This window comes from Drosophila mauritiana, chromosome 3L (genome assembly GCF_004382145.1).
Source record: "Drosophila mauritiana strain mau12 chromosome 3L, ASM438214v1, whole genome shotgun sequence".
Taxonomy (NCBI): domain Eukaryota; kingdom Metazoa; phylum Arthropoda; class Insecta; order Diptera; family Drosophilidae; genus Drosophila; species Drosophila mauritiana.
The window spans coordinates 23,000,631-23,018,142 of NC_046669.1; the positions used below are offsets into that span (position 1 = coordinate 23,000,631).

Genomic DNA, 17,512 nt, shown 5'->3' on the forward strand with positions numbered 1-17,512 from the left:
AGATCATGCAGACTTAAAATCAGACTGGCTGAAGAACCCACAGATACCCCCATAGGGGATCTTATGTCCGCATCGTCTGTAAAAATATTACAATCCTCTAAAATAAAACACTTCATTATCAAATTCCCCAAAATAAAATTATCTTGTAAGAAGGTCACTTGCAAAGGGGTTATGCTGCGAATAACCGACAATATAGCAATATAGCACCAACAATGTAGCAAAGTGTGGAGAAGAAGTCCATACAATCAAAAACTGCACCCACACACCGGGGGCTACCTTTTGCCAACTATCAACGGAAAGCTCATGCGCCAGGGAACTACACGCAGGCGTTCTAGGGCATTGCGAGTCACAACCAAGCGACCTACACCCGCTTACCCGCGTGGATGAGGGAATCATCATCATCAATGACCGGCCAGCTATGGTCACGGTGGACAACGGAACAGAAGTCTACCTACGTGGCACACTTCTCATCACCTTCAACGATCGTGTCGTGCCACCACCTTCATAAATCACGACAAGGCCCAAACAAGAGCTCCAGGGGTAGCGAGTTCCCCATCATTGAATATCACCGCCAACAGAGATATTCTGAGTCTCCCCTATCTTCACCAGCTGAGTGAACGTAACTTGGAGTTCATCAAAGAGTTCGGGAGAGAAATTGATACCAATCATTCACATCGCATAATATTTATCCCAGCAGCTATTGGTTGCGCATTGATTTTTATTGGCATCACCTGTCTACGGTTCATCGGAGCGCGGAGATCTGCAATCCAATTAAACGGGATGGTCGCCGAATTAGGACCAGCCAGGACGGCCGTAATCTTGAAGGGGGAGTAGTTATCAGTTGACTCAGTGTATGAAACATAATATTAAAGTGCTGACCCAGCATTGGGCCGGGAACCCGTGCGCAGCCGGCAAACACAGCATATTTGCGTGGCCGCTGCGAGTCTTTCTTAGCTTTAAGAATCATTTTAAGTTTCAGTTTGAATTTGCATTTACCAGAATAAAGAGCGGCAGCTCGTCAACTCCGACTAAGCGCCGAAAAACATATTTTTATTACCTACTCTGCCAGACCACAAGGCTGTTAAAAGAGGAAAGTTCCTCTCAACGTAAATAATCATCTTCTGCTCCCCGGACTCCCCGGAGTAGCCGGCGAAGGAAGCCCTTCACCTCTGGAGGATTCCTGACGACAACAGCATCGCGAGGCGGTGCACTCAATCTTTAAATAATTTATATAAAATGCACCAAAATAAAAGACAAAAAATATATCAAAGTTATGTGCATAGACCAATAATTTATTTCAGTTTTCAGAACTTATAAATTTTTGTTTGTAACATTCATTAGAGGGATTTAGTAACATTTTAAAGTGAGCAAAAAATGTTAATAAACCCTGACTTCAGTATTATGTAAGATAACAATTTATGTATGTTAGAGGTATGTTTGAATTTGTAACAACTTCTTCGTCTAAAAGGTTTCAAAATAAAATTTTAATTATAGGACATTCTTGTGCTTTTTCATGAACATAACTTATGAGTTATGTAGCGTTAATGTAGCAAACAACATTTTTGCAATTCATAGCCACTTACTAAGCGTTATATTTTAATAAATACTATTATGTAACAACTTGTCGATATAGCCATGAACAGTTTGCGTCAATTACAAAAAATTTAATTTTTGATATAAAATTACTTTCAATTTATAATGATGTGTACTCAATTTGATAAAAATACTTTTAGACTGGTAATGTAAACACCAGATACCTAAAACTAAGTCATACCTTTAAATAAGGGAAAAGTACCTATTTTTTAAATATTGTTTTATTTATATTCTATATAGTGTTAACGGATTTTTATACTCTTTTACTCGAAGTCTATACAAATTTATGCGAGTTAAGCTTAAAACCATTAGAACCGTTTGCAAGGTTATATTAACGTTGACTTGCGATGCTACTATCCCTTTTAATTTAATGTATTTACATATTTTTATTATATACTACAAATCGTGTGCATAGAGGTGTTTCTAATACAAAGCCACAAATAACATTTATTGTTCTTTATAAATATTTGATAGGCAAAATAAAATTTAAGCAAAATTTAAATACTCGAACAGCTGAAAATACTCGGAATTTGAGACATCAGCCGATATGGCAAGAATTTTTAAATTATTATATATTATTATCCAAACTTTATTATGGACGATAAGCAACCCGAAGCAACCCGTTTGTATGAAAAAAGTTTAACGATGATTGTACAGGTTTTAACAATAGCCTTAAACAAAAAACGCCATCAGTACATATAAAAAGTGAAGAAAATGACTAATATCGACTTGTCAAGCAATGTAAACGAATACTAAATATTAAATCCCTTGGAGATGCGAAATAAAATGCTAGTATTATGAATAGATTTATACTACGCGTCACAAACTACTATTGAATACTGTGGATTAAAACATAAAATATTGGTTCTTTTATTGGTTCTATAATTACCCCTCGTTTTTATTTATGCTTATGTAGTTAAGATCGTCATTAATATGATTTTACCTTTAAAATGAACAGTGACATCTCGAAAAAAATATAGAACAACAGAGGGGTAAGTTAAGCACTTTTAAAATGTTTTGAACATACTGTGTTTTTTTTGTTTTTTTAGATGTGTTCAGTTTTATATAACTTTTTGGAGCACATAGATGGGCTTAAATCATAGACAGAAAGGGCTAGTTTGCACACTTATGAATCAGAATCTCTTTTGTTGAAATGTTTATGTATATCCTAGTCGCTCTTCAATCTTTTTACTTTAATAGTTGATGTGCCCTTTGATTAGCAACTGCTATCCGCGCTTCATTAGATTCGCCCTGGAAAGAAAAAAAGAAGCATTTCAGAAAATATACGTAATTAACTTTGTATAAATATTTTTACGAAAGAGTAGAGTAACAGTTCAAGCTATGTCCCCAAGAATCGTCGGCTAAACTGCTATTTCTTTGTGAAAATAGTTAGTTTTTGACAATCAGAAAACTGATTTTAAAAACTGAACTGAAACTTCTCGCATTGCTTTGGTCATTACATTTATTGCGTACAATGCATATCGATCGCTTTGGGATTATGCTCCTCAAAACAAGATTTCCCAAAGCGATCGATATGCATTTTACGCATTAAAAAAGAAAACACTAAAACAAGAGAGAATGCTATAGCCGAGTTCCTCCACTATCAGATCGTCGTTACTCAGCTAGTAGAAGTGAGAACACGAAATTTCTTGATTTTTCTGGCATATCGTTAGGTGTTGGAGATTATAGTGTCAAAGAATGGGCGGTTAGTTGGCGTTATACTGGTCATGGCCAAAAGTTTTTTTTATCAAATCGAAAAAATTTACAAGACTAATAACAATATTAAAAAATATCAAAACATTTTTCAATCCGTCCATCCGTATCGCCAATTAATGGTTGACGAAGATGACAATCACGCTCAGCTCATGGTGTGCAATAGAATCCATCAAGCTGCTAAACACTTTAGCTTATGAAACAACCCGAACACCTTTTTTGGCGACTTGACTCGAAAGATGCGCCAGCCACTTACATATGTTAATGTTTAGAATAAAACGTTTGTTTTAAATAAATGTCAACATACCTTCCGGTTTATTCTATCAATTTGACGATTTTGATTTTCCAGCTCAGAGCCCATATCCAATGCCATGTTTCGGAGATTGCCTATCATTGTGTTTACCTGGCCCATATTTTCTTCCATTTCATCTTCTCTAGCGTCATTCGTTATCCTAAATAAAATAATGTGTTGTTTGTCAATTCATTTTAATATTGTTGTATGTAAGTATTATAATATAGAATTAATTTGAAAAGTTCGAAAGCATGGGCTCGGTGAAAGAGGGTGTGGGGAAAGTTTGAAGAAGGAGAGTTTGGAGAAAGATAAAGTGCATAGAAAAATGTAAGAGACACCGAAGAGAGAGAGGCCACGAGTAATGACAAGGCTTTCGACAAATGGCACTAGACAAACGGTAAAACCATTGACCATGTACTTGGAGAGTGGACATGGCGAGTAGCGATGGAGGAGTGGCGGCGAGAAACAAAACAAGTAAACAACGTAAAGCAAGAGAACAATTTCAAACTAGAGTTTTCAAATTCGGAAATCAGCAACGAATTGAGACACAGGTAGCTGAGGTGTCCGAAGGCATAACGCGTTAGGTTGGGACGCGTGGCTACAACGCTAGTCAAGATATGGCGAGGCCCTTAGTGCTTGAAGATGCAAAGCAGTTTGTGTGAAGGATTTTGCAGCACCCAGATATGCAAACGCAGGACATCAGAAGTGAGGTCGCCGAGCTAACCGTTTCCATTTCACGGAATGTCAAGGTGGGAACGTTCTGCTTTTAACAAGCGTTCTGTCAAAGGGACTACGGCGTAAAAATGACGTGGACCCGGAGCGTCGGTAGAAACAATTATATCATAATATATTATATTATATTATAATATATTGTATTATAATATAATATTATATTATTGTATTATAATATAATATTATATTATTGTATTATAATATAATATTATATTATTGTATTATATTATTTTGTATTATATTATAGTAAGTGTTAATATAATATATTATATTATTATATATTATTATATTATTATTATATATATATTTACGAATTCAGACCGAGAGTTTAATAAAAAAGACCACAGTTTTTATTAATTCCAATAAAGGAAGAACTAGATCCCGAAAAGAGAGGAGCTCCCGAAAAATAGGATTAATTGGGTAATTGGAGTAGGAGTAATTGGAAATACAATAGTGTGTGTGGTTGGGGAATAGTGGGAAGGAATATGTTACTTCCCCATCCTTAAGAAAAAAGTCTTTCCATTTTGCAGGGTTTGATTTTTAAATTTTACAATTATGATAATTTCTGGGGTATAGTTTTATATTTATAGATAAAGTACACTATTACAATAATAACTATTATAATATTTTATTGTTATTGTTTGAAAGACCTTATTCGTCTGATTGTGTTGTTCGATTAGTTGGTAATTAATATTTCTTCTAATTGGACAGAACAATTAAATGCTTTTATCATGTTATTGCCTTCTATTATAGCTTCTCTATTGATGTTCATTTCATCATGTTCAGTTTTAGCGATGTTACAGATTTTACATTCCCTTAGGATGTTTATCAAAAACTTATTTGATAATCAGAGTAACAGTAAAGTTCTTTGAACTGAAGTGTGAGTTTTTCTATAGCAGGGTGTAATAATTCTTTATGTGTTTTGAGAATGATTTCCTTGTTGGGCTTATGTTTGAAAATCTATTAGTTTACTACTGGCTTTCATAGTTTTAGTGAAACTGTCGGAACTTATGATTTTAATATGCGCATTTTAAAATATTTGAAAATCGATCTCATCGGGGAAGTAAATAACACTTTTCTTAGTGCTGAAGTGTTCTTTAATTAGATCCTTAGCAAGGGTATGTGTCATTTCTTTATAACTGGTTTTTATTCTAGTTTTATGTAAATATTTTATTATTTGGACGTCGTCAAAATTGTCTTTTATGAATTCGAATTGTCTGTTATAATAATTAAGAGGTCTTTCTGTTATTGAAATGTGATTCTGGTTGTCTTCTTGTGCACTGTGCACAGTAGCTGTTGTGAGCAGGGAAACTGGGTCATCTTCTCCTAGGAAGTTTTCCTTAATTTGAACTCTAGATAGAGCGTCAGCTACATGATTTTCTTTACCGGGTAGATATTGAATATTATAATCGTATGCGTTAAGTTTTATCTTCCATCTCTGTAATTTCATTTTGGGATCTTTTATATTATTTAGCCATACAAGTGGTGTATGATCGCTTAATATGTAGAACTTTCTACCGAATAGGTAGGACCTGAAATATTTTGTTGTTCTTTTTCTATTGCCGAATAGTTAAGTTCGTGTTCGCTTAAAGTTCTGCTTGCATAGAAGATGGGTTTATGCTCTTGGGATAATACAGCACCTATGGCTACATTACTTGCGTCTGTTGTCAGCGAAAATTTCGTTTCGAAGTTGGGGTATATTAGGATTGGATCGGACGTGATGAGAATTTTTAGTTTCTCGAAGGCGTACATGTAATCATTATCTTTTGTGTTAATTAGTACTCCTTTCTTTAATTTGGGGGTCATAGGTTTTGCTATTTTTGCAAAATTGGGGATGAACTTACGGTAGAATCCGCAGAGTCCAAGGAAAGGTTTTATTTCTTTTGTGGTTTTAGGAATAGGGAAATTAACAATTCCATTTATTTTGTTAGGGTTTAGTTTTATACCGTCTGTCGTGACTGAGAAATTCAGTTTCATCTTTCACAAATTCACATTTATCAAGTTGCCATTTTAGATTAGCTACGATCAGCTTATCAAATACCTTTTTCAATGACATAATGTGTTCTTCCAATGAAGTAGAATAAATGATATCATCTAAATAAACTAAACAATCTTTATAAATTAATTCTTCTAGAAGATTGTTCATACAGCGTTGAAATGTTGCGGGTGCATTTTTCAGACCAAAAGGCATATGAGTATATTCGTAATGTCCATGTTCTGTTAAAAATTGAATTTGATTGAAACCTTTAGCTACAATAGATCAATGGTTGTGAAGTATTGACAGCGTCCAAGCTTGTCTAATATTTCATCCATTACAGGAAGACGGAATTTGTCGTCAATGGTTATCTCGTTAAGACTACGATAGTCTATGTCTAATCGAAATTCTGGTTTACCAGAAGCATCACTTTTCTTTGGCACAATCCAAATTGGAGAACAATAGGGGGATTTAGATTTCCTAATTATTTTTTGTTCTATCATTTCGCTGATTTGCTTGTTGACTTCTTGATCAAACGCTTGAGGCTATTTATATGGTTTTTTATAGATAGGGTCTTCGTGTTTTGTATGAATAGAATGTTTAATCGTACTTGTGAAGGTCAAAGTTTCACCTTCTTTGTACTGAATATCACGGTATTCAATCAAAACTTGGGAAAGTCGCTCCCTTTCTTCTGTATTTAGATATTCTAATCTAAATACGTTACATTCCCTTAACTCGTCATCTAAGGCGAAGTTAGAGAATTTTACCAGAAGGGCTTCTTCTCTGTAAGGGGTAAGAAAAGGGTTTGTCTCAGATTTAGAAGTCTTGGGACACTCATAGGTAGTCTTGTACTCTTCTGGGTTAGACGATCTGGGGCACTCATTGGAGACCTTTGACTCATCTGATTTTAAGTTTCCGCTTAAATTTCCGGAAGGTTTTCTCCTTTTTTGGGGTATGTAAACGGGTTTCCTCTGGGTTAGATGACCTGGGGCACTCAATGGTAGCCTTGGACTCATCTGTTTGGATGTGGTCGTACCACATTTTGAATGTGTAGCCATTTATAGTGACTGTTTGTGTTGAATAATTAATGTGGGTGTTGGTTGGCTCTAAATAGTTTCTGCCTAATAGTAAGTCATATTTTTCTGAAAAGTTGTGAATATAGAATGTTTGTTTAATGGGAGAAAGTTTGCTTGACTGCAATAAAACGTTTTGGTTCAATGTTATAATGTGGACTTTATAGTGTGGACTTTTACTTGAGAAGGTTTGATTGGGAAATTAAGGAAATTTTGTCTTATAGTGATTCCACCTGATCCGATTAATTTACCACCACAAGGGAACATTGAGTCCGGCCTATTGGCACTTCAGAAATACAATCTGCAAACATTTGATCAAACATCGTCTGATGTATTGTCTTATATACGGGACAAAACAAAAGCCGATAATATAAAAGTGGAAATATTTAACTTCTCTTACGCTAGGGACATATCATCTTTCAAGATAACTGTCAGTAATGTGCTTTTTTCGACCATATGTTTGTGTGATTTTTGGACGGATAGTATGGTGTTAAAAAGAGTTCGAAGCTAAGAGTAAAAATAGGAAAAATGGGCCCGTGGGCCAGACCACTGGCTTCACTGCACCATCTGCCTCTTCATCTTCTTCCTCTTCTTCAATAAACTAATAATGAATCTTACTATTTCCTATCAAAATGCTAGAGGCTTGCGTAGCAAACTAACGAAATTGTATTGTGATAGCCTTTCCTTTGATTCCCATATTATAGTGTTCACAGAGACTTGGTTAAAGTACACAATATATAGGTATGACCGTCCCTCCAGACGGGGAGGTGGAGTCTTAATTGCGGTTAGATCTACCCTCGCGTCGGAGGAGTTCCTTTTTGAAGAGTCCCGTAAATCAAAATCAGTTTACATTACGTGCTCGCATATTCCGCCATCTTCTGAAATCCCAGAATATCTGAGTCATCTGTCCGCTATCCAATCCATCTCAAATAAACTGTCTGACAGGGACCAATTGGTAGTTCTAGGTGATTTTAATATACCTGGCACAACGTGGTCCCCAGAAGAAAATTCGAATATCCTTCTCCCTTTAGCACAACATGACTTTATTGACGGCTTGCTCGACTTATTGTTGTCGCAAGTAAATTATATTCGAAATTCTCTTGGTCGATTATTGGATCTATGTTTTGTAACAAGTCCAGAAAGTGTGTTTCTGTCCAGGGTAGCACCTCTTACTCAACCTGAAGATTCATATCATCCTACTTTCGAGGTGGCAATCGACATAGGTACGGTATTAAAAGTAAATTCAGAGAAATCAGCAAAGCAAATTCATTTTCGCAAGCCAAATTTTCGGAGGCTAAATTTTATTGCTGGCTTTAAGTGGTCCAATCTTTACTCCTGCAACATAATGACGGATGCCATTAATAACTTTTATACCACAATTAAATCACTTTGTGACTCTTGGGTTCCGATGTACTATTCGTCAATTTCTAAACCTCCTTAATAAAGAGTTGACACATCTAAGAAATGTAAAATCCAGACTTTATACAAAATTTAAAAATACCGGTTCTCAGTCCGTCCTTTCTAAATATGTAAGCGCTCGGTTAAACTTTACCGTGCTTTATGCTCAGTGCTACAGGAATTATTTAAACCGTTGTAAGTTCCATTTCGCACAGGATCCAAAACAATTTTGTAATTTCGTTAACACTTAGCGAAAAACAAGTTCTTACCCTTCCTCGCAATTTTTTAAAAACACTACGGTAACATCGGATCAGGCAATAGCCGATCTACTCGCCAAGTTTTCTAAAACAACATATACTACTTTACCTCATTTCGAACAGCCATACTCTTATGCCGTATCTAAGTCGAATCTAATATTCTGCCCCACTATAAACGAAAGCTCACTGCTTAACGATCTTCAGCGTGTTAAACCGGTCTATTCGCCAGGTCCCGATGGAATCCCTGGCTGTGTGCTCAGATTCTGTACGGAAGCCTTGTGCAAGCCTCTACTGAAACTCTTTACCTTATCTTTGGAATCTTCACAATTCCCTCATATATGGAAGGAGTCCTTTGTGATTCCTCTTCAAAAAAAAGGTAGCAAACTGGATGCAAGCAATTACAGAGGAATCTCTAAATTGTCGGCTATCCCAAAACTTTTCGAAAATGTTATCACTCCTCATTTGCAGCACCTTTGTAGATCAATCATATCACCGTGTCAGCACGGTTTTATGAACCGCAGATCAACAACCACTAACCTCTTGGAGCTAACTTCTTTCATAATACAGGGTTTCAAAAATAGTCTTCAGATGTCATCTGCACTGACTAAAGCATTTGACTCTGTTAATCATTACCTTCTAGTAAGGAAACTTGATCAATTAGGTTTGGATTACATTGGATTTGAAGCTATCTGAATGGCAGAACGCAACAAGTCATCTTTAAAAATATTCTATCTTGTATTCTCCGAGTCACATCTGGTGTCCCACAAGGGAGACACCTTGGTCCGCTTCTTTTTACCTTATTTATTAACGACCTCCCCTTAGTAATAAAACGTTCGCGCGTACTTATAAACGCAGACGATGTTAAAATGCCTTCAGCACAAGGACATTTCGCGCCATTTGGGCTTACAATCCGATCTAGACAGCTTTCAAATATGGTGCCATGATACCGTATTAAACTTAAATGGCTCCAAGTGTAAAGTTATGACCTTTTGTCGTGTCAACCCAATACGCACGACTTACACTCTAAGTGGGTGCCCTTTGGACAGAATAATACGGGTTGATAATCTTTGTGTTCTTCTGGACCCTAAACTAAAATTTTCTGACCATATTTTGACTATTGCCAGTAAGGCCAGTGGTGTACTTGGTTTTATAGAAATGTTGTCTAAGGAATTTGATGATCCTAACATGACTAAAACCTTAATTATATCGTTAGTCCGTCCGATTCTTGATTATGGATCACCTGTTTGGAGTCCACAATACGTAGTCCACTCGGACCAAAAAAAACTTTTTGCTTGCGGAGCCTAAATTGGGATGCAAACCGTATATTACCTTCTTATTCCAGTAGACTACTTTTAATTAATTTACCGTCCCTAGCTAACCGTAGAACTATGCTTGGAACAGTCTTTATTTGTAAGCTTATTCGTGGTGATGTTGAGAGTCCCGACTTGATTAGTCGGCTTAACTTCTCGGTTCCAAGTAGATTCATTAGAAACTATATGCCCCTTATCTTAAATCATTGTAGATCTAACTATGAGTTGCATGACCCTTACAGAGTTTTATGTTCTGACTATAATAGACTTTATCCTATTATCTGTAATCTTGACTCTCTGCCGCTCTTAAAGCAATCAATTTTAACTTTTTTAGTACATAATTAGATCCTACTAACACTAATATTTATTAGAGTTACTTTACATTATATTCATTTTCTCGTTTCTGTGCTCTTTTCTATATCGCGTCTATCTTCTCGCGAATCGAGCCGTACGATACACGGAAGCGCCCATCGGTCGGTTGGGCAAGAGGTGTGGCCGTAAGACCCGTCCGAAAAAGGAAAACAAAATTTTAATAGACTCATTACGTGGACCTCGGCACAATGGTTCGTTCATTCATGGAGATGGACACCATTCAAACTAACCACGCTCTCTTGGACGATAACGATCCAAAAGAGCATAATTTTTCTGCACGCCCATAAGCGCTCGACGGACGGGGTTTATGTCGTCGAGTACCCTTTCATAGAGACGGGACCACCTATTGAATCGACCTTGCCACAGGCCATCAATAGTCTGTTCTCGCTGGAAAGGAAATTTAGTAGGTCACCAGACTGAAGATTGAATAGTTCCCAGATACTTGCTTCTATTTTTCGCACCACGCTGTCATCAAACTGGACAGCCTTCCTTCCTTCTGTGCGCAAATATCGAGAAGATGTTTCGCGGAATTCAAAGCTTAAAGTCGCATACCAATTTTTAGCGCATTGCTTGGCGCAAGACTGAGAATGAACCTCTTATTCGCCTACTGACGCTGACTTACGGATTGGCACTGTGCCCTTTTTTGGCTGTTCGAGTTCTAAAGGAGCTCGCCGTCGATCATCGCCGGAGTACCCTGCAGCAGCCCACGCACTTTTGCATGATGCCTATGTGGACGTTATTCCAACAGGGTACAACAAAAGACACTAGAATAACAAGATGCGTAACGGCAATACATTCGTTTGGAACTATGCAGCTACTTTTTTGGTGAAGGCCAAATTTGCTCTCTTTCCGCTCACTTACGCTGAGAGCGTAAGAAATCAAAAAATGTGCTTGTTTGTGTGAGTAAAAACAATAGACGAGAACGTGTTTATGTGTGCGTGTTGGGCTAGGAAACAATTTTCGGGTCGAAATCAATTCTGATCCAAGAAACGAATTTACATATTTGGGGAGTTTTGGCCAATTTAGTAGCAATATGATGAAATAAAATAATAATTAAAAATTCACGCCATGACTTTGAATTTGAAAGTTTTTTAAATTCGCTTGTTAAAATCGCCGCTCGAATTAGCTACCGTCTACATATTTATATTTAAAATGTTTTTTCACTTACAATTTATAAATTTCAATTTAAACCTTTGTCGAAAAGAAGCAGCACGTTGTATAAGCGCGTAAAATTACGAAAATACGTAAACACTATTCACTATTTATGGCAATTACTATTTGCCCTTATATTATCGTACTTTACTACTGCAATAAAACTACTTTAGTTGAATGTAAACTCGATTATATCCCAAAATATAAAAAAATCGAGAAGCTCTGCGTATAGTCAACTTTAAGCAAACGGCTAAGAGAATTTTTCTTTTAATTAAAAGAAAAAACAAAAAAATTGGCGCGCTTTTCTTCCCACCCAAAATTGCGCCCTTTATAAAAATATCAAATTGGAATAGACAAAAAAAAAAATGAAAGTGAAAAACAACTGAATATAATGCGCATTTTAAATAATAAAAATGGATCATTTACATCCATCATATTAAGTCATATGATTAAATAAATATACTAAATAATTAAAGCAAATACAAAGGAAATTATTATAACTACTGTAATTTAAAACATAAATTTTCCAAAAAGAAGGCATTACATTGTGAAATAAATATTTCATAAAAATAATACGTAGGAGAAAATAAAAATTTATAAAATAAATAAAAATACGAAAACTGTTTATTGCAAAAGATATATCTGGAGGGAGGCACGTAGGGCGGACACAAGCACTCAATAATTATTGCCTTATTAATTTTTCACACGTCGCAAGCTGAATTCTCTAATGACAAATATTCTACTATAAATTCATTTCTGAAATTTATTTTGTGATGTACATTGATTCGGCTATTACTATTTCTAAGCTATATTAAAATAATAATAACGCAATGCAATGCAAAATGCAAAACAAGAATTTTTCACATGGTGCCAATTGATCAAAAATAATATAGATTTAAAGTCTACAAACTTATAATTTGAAGGGCATGTTTTGTCAAATTTACAATGCATGAGCATACGTGTGCACACACACAGTTGACTGCTATCACTGTATGCGTAGAGAGACCAAGTCTACATCGCCGCGAAGACGGACGTCTTAAAGTAACGCTGCGCGAAAAATCCGAAATTATAGAAGTTGTTTTTTTTTTTTTTTTTTTTTTTTTTAATTCGTTTATTGAATTCTTATGATAAACTATATACAATACAACATAATAACATTTAGGAGGGCAAATCCAGGACTCCCCGCGGTATGGCCGTGAAGCATTGCTTCGCGAGGACGATCAGGATTTGCTCACTCGTGGACCCTCCTGGCTCTCTCGGCTCTTCTGAGCTCGGTGGTTATCGCTGCGGCGAAGCTGTTGACCGCTTGCCATTCCGCCTCCCCCTGCAGCATGAATGGGACTAGGTTGTCCGCATTCAGTCTGCCGCCAAGTACGGTTTCCAGAGAGCTCCGTTCCCTAGCGTATTTAACGCACGAGAAGAGAACGTGCTCAGCTGTTTCGCTCCGACCACCTCCGCACCATGGACAATCATCCGCATCCTCGTGTCCAAAGCGCATCAGGTAGCTGCGAAAGCAACCGTGCCCGCTGATCAGCTGCGTTAGGTGGAACGTAATATCGCCGTGCTTCCGCTCTAGCCACGGCTTGAGGGTGGGTATCAGCTGCTGCGTCCAGCGACCCTTGGGCTCGTTGGTCCACCTGTGCTGCCATGTCTCCAGGGTGTGCTGCCTTGCTTCAGCTCGTATTGCCTTCTTGGCGCCGGGGAGAGTCTTCGACCGTGGGTTTGGTTGAAGACCACTTCGTTTTCCTTCGCTAACAGGTCCAGAGGCGGTATCCCTGCGATCACCAATGCCGCCGCGTTGGACACTGTTCTGAAGGCGCAGCAGACACGTAAGGCCGAAAGTCTGTGGGTAGCATTTAGGCCCTGGGCGTAGCTTTCGGTACCAAGCGCTTTTGCCCACACCGGGGCGGCATATAGCATGGTCGCTCGGGTGACGCTCGTCAGCAGCCTTCTGCTCGCCTGTTTTGGGCCTCGGGAGTTCAACATTATGTTTGAAAGCGCCCGATTTACTCCTGCTGCTTTGGAGTTAGCGTAGGCAAGGTGTTCTCGGAACGAAAGCCTGGTGTCTATCATGACTCCCAGGTACTTGATTGCCCGAGAGGAGGACACCTTGGTACAGCCTACTTCGACAGTGGCCGTCTCCACCGCTTTCCTTGAGCTAATCAGGACAGCCTCGGTCTTCTCCGGCGCCAGCTCTAGCCCCATTGAACTGAGCCAATGTTCGATGGCCCTGATGTTTTGGTTGCAGCTTTCTTCGGCCTTGCCGGGATACTTGTCGACAACGAGCAAGGCCACGTCGTCCGCGAAGCCTACAATCTCGCTCCTCCCGACCAGCGGTAGACGAAGTATCCCGTCGTACATGGTGTTCCACAGAAGCGGGCCGAGGACCGAGCCTTGCGGGACTCCACCGGTGACCTGGTGCCTGAAGACGCCTTCCGACGACTCGCACAGTAAGACCCGATCAGAAAAATAGCTGCGTATGATCCTGACTAGGTAGGCTGGGACGCTGAAGCCAATTAGTGCTTCTAGGATACGGTCCCATCTCGCTGTGTTGAAGGCGTTCCTGATGTCTAGAGTGACCATGAGGCAGTACTCTTTGCTGCCACCCTTCCATCGGGTGCCGTCGATTGCTTGGGCCGCTACTTCGACCACTCTGTTGACAGCGTCTACGGTGGACCGCGCTTTCCTGAATCCAAACTGGGACCGTGAGAGGTCACCCGCGTCGGCGATAGCCCTCTCAAGCCGAGTGCACACCAGTTTCTCCAGGAGCTTGCCAGTTCCATCGATGAGGCATATTGGCCGGAACGATGAAGGCTCCTCGGGTGGTTTCCCTGGTTTTGGGAGGAGAAGCAGCTTTTTGATTTTCCAGCAACTCGGGAAAACTCCTTCCTCCAGGCACTTGGTGAGTGCCTTCGCAAACGAGTCTGGCTGCAGGTGGAGAGCAAGCCGAAGCGCCCTGCTCGGGATGCCGTCGGGTCCGGGGGCCTTGCCGTCCTTCAGCAGTTTTGCCAGCTCCAGGATCTCGTCACTGCTGACCGTGGCGTCGGAATCGACGTGGTCCCCTGTGGCTGGGTCGGCTGGGCGTAACCCATCCATCACAGGGAACAGGTGTTCCGCTACACTGCGGAGCATCGCTGGGTCCAGTAGCTTAGGAGTCCTAGTGTACGCCTTCTTGACCACCACCTTGTAGGCACTTCCCCATGGGTCGCTGTCGGCAGAATCGCATAGGTCGAGGAAGCATTTGCGCTTGCTCTCCCTTATTGCTATCTTAAGCGTTTTCCTGCGGGCTCTGTACTCGGATTGGCGTTCGGCAATTATAGAAGTTGTGTCGGCCGGTGTGCGCGACAAACTGGCAAAACCACACGGTGGAGTCGCGCCACAGCTTTGCGCTGCAATCACGCGAGTTAATTGCGCGCCTGTTTCAGGTCAATAGGTAATTTATTAGCTGGCGTTTGTTGCAGCGGATAAAACAGCTGATAGCGCTGCCAACTCGGCGCAACGGGTGATCTGGAGAGGGCGGCGTTGCCAGATCAACCGTGTGATCAGTGTTGTGTTTCGACAGTAGGGCGCGAAATTCAAAGTTAAATTTAAAATTAAACCGTTGAAATTTAATTTCATTTAATTTTGTTACTGGTTACTGGGAGCGCACAAGTCGTTAAGAAAGGGGAAAAGGCACAAAGGTCGCGGACAGACCAAATATCATCCTCTCACCGTGCTGGTGCCGAGGCGAGAGCAGAGGCTCTGGTGTCCGAGTCGAGGCGGTACAAACCTCCATCCGTAAAAGCCAGGGGGAAATCCGTGGCCTACGTGGGAACCCCTTTCTAAGGCTTGTGCTTCGCCTAGGTAACCTTAGGCCATCCTTCAGTTGATGGACAGCTCAGTGGGGGGCAGTCCCCCTGATCGCAACGACCCGTTCAGGAGGAGCTCCCGACTTTCGAGATCCCCCACCAGAGGAGTCGGTAACACGACCCATGGTGACGGAATCTCAGTCCCGTCGGTGGCGAGGGGTGAGCACGCAGGCTCCCAGCCGCCGTTGACTAGCGACTGCAGCGATGTTGTAGAGGTGGAGAACTTGGCTCCTACAGCATCTACGACCGCGACAAGTCAGAAGACGATGGACCACATCGCCGTGCCATCGCAAAGGACGGGAGAGAAGTCCCCAGCTGGTTCCCCTCATCGGTCTTCGGACCTGACCACGGCTCTCCAGAACGAGGACCTGAGGGGCTTTCTCACCAGGATGAATGGCAAGATCAACATCCTGCTATCCGCATTCGAGACCCAACGCCACGTGACACGAGAGACAAAGGGCATAGCTTCCGAACTCTCAGCCCTTAACAACAGGGCGATAGAGCTGTACGAAGGTACTTCTAGCGAGCACCGCTTGAAGAGCAGTGCTACCCAGACAGATTTACAAAAGCCTTCCAAAAAGGCTCCTCAAAAAGCGCAGGTTTGCGCAGGCAGGCAGCGCAGGTTTGGCAAGTGCCAAACGCCCAGGCGCCCAAGCCGAGCAACCCTACGTTGGGTGGCAACGGTGAAGAAAAGGCGCCATCCAGACCAAACGAGTCCAAGCCAGGCAGCTACGCATCTGTCGCCAAGAATGCTAGCACGGGTGCAGAGTGGTTCAAGGTGAAGCCTACGCGCCTGCGTAAAAAACCTGAGGCACTCAACGTAAAAAAGACAGAAGAGGCTTCGTACGCAGAGATGCTTCGGAAGCTAAGATCTGACCCGAGCCCTAGCGAACTGGGCAGCCACGTGCGAAAAATCCGGTGAACGCAGAAAGGTTAGCTGTTGCTTGAGGTAGAGGGGAAAGCTTCTGAAAGCGTTCCCAAGTTTAAGAGCGACCTGGAAGCGGCGCTCAATGACTTATCCTCTGTGCGCACGGGAGCGCAAAGAATAGCTCTATCTTGCAGCGGATTTGACGAGGCTACGACAGCAGATGAGCTCCACAGCTGCATGGTCGCCCAATTTCAGGGTCTGCAGATAAATCCTGAGGATATCAGGGGCCTTCGCAGAATGCGGGATGGCACGCAGATAGCCTCAGTGCTGCTGAACGCGAACGTGGCGATACCAGTCCTTAAACAGGGCACCTTAATCGTTGGATGGTCAAGATGTCGTTTCACCCAGGACGTCCGACCCACGAGATGCTACAGGTGCCTGGGCTATGGTCATCGATCAGCAACCTGCAAGGACACTGACAGGGCAGACTGCTGTCTTAGATGCGGTGAGCACGGTGGGCACAAGGCAAAGGGGTGCGTTGCAGCACCAAAATGCCTGATCTGCAGCAGCGAGGTGGACAGAAACCACCCGACGGGTAGCTTTGCGTGCCAGACCTACAGAGCGACCCTAAAAGAAGCCAAGAACCTCCTTGACGAGACAGGTAAAGCAGCTATCAAATGCTGCAGCTCTCTCCACGTCCAGGAACTGGCTGCTATACCTATGCGGGGTATCGCTTATACGAAGTTAAAACACGTGCACATGTACAGCTGCTACGCTCCGCCGAGCGACACCCCCGATCAGTTCGAGGAGTTTCTGGAGGCGTTCGTGGACCATGCGAGAGGGCGAAGCCCGAAGGTCGTTGCCGGCGACTTTAATGCCTGGGCAGTGGAATGGGGCAGCAGGACATTCAACGCCAGAGGCCGAGCTGT

At 41.1% G+C, this 17,512-nt stretch overlaps 1 protein-coding gene across 2 annotated transcripts in view; it reads right to left on the bottom strand.

Annotated features, from left to right (window-relative positions):
* Positions 1-1,265: 1,265 nt before the first annotated feature.
* The window catches only part of LOC117141767 (synaptosomal-associated protein 25), a 98,116-nt gene continuing 81,869 nt past the window's right edge, over positions 1,266-17,512 (bottom strand). For both annotated transcript variants that reach the window (XM_033305398.1, XM_033305397.1), the window contains exons 7-8: positions 3,614-3,758; positions 1,266-2,844 (exon numbers count right to left, since the gene is read on the bottom strand). In XM_033305398.1, the coding sequence (XP_033161289.1) occupies positions 2,782-2,844; positions 3,614-3,758 (208 nt within the window). In that variant the 3' untranslated portion in view covers positions 1,266-2,781. The remainder of the gene's footprint in view (positions 2,845-3,613; positions 3,759-17,512) is intronic.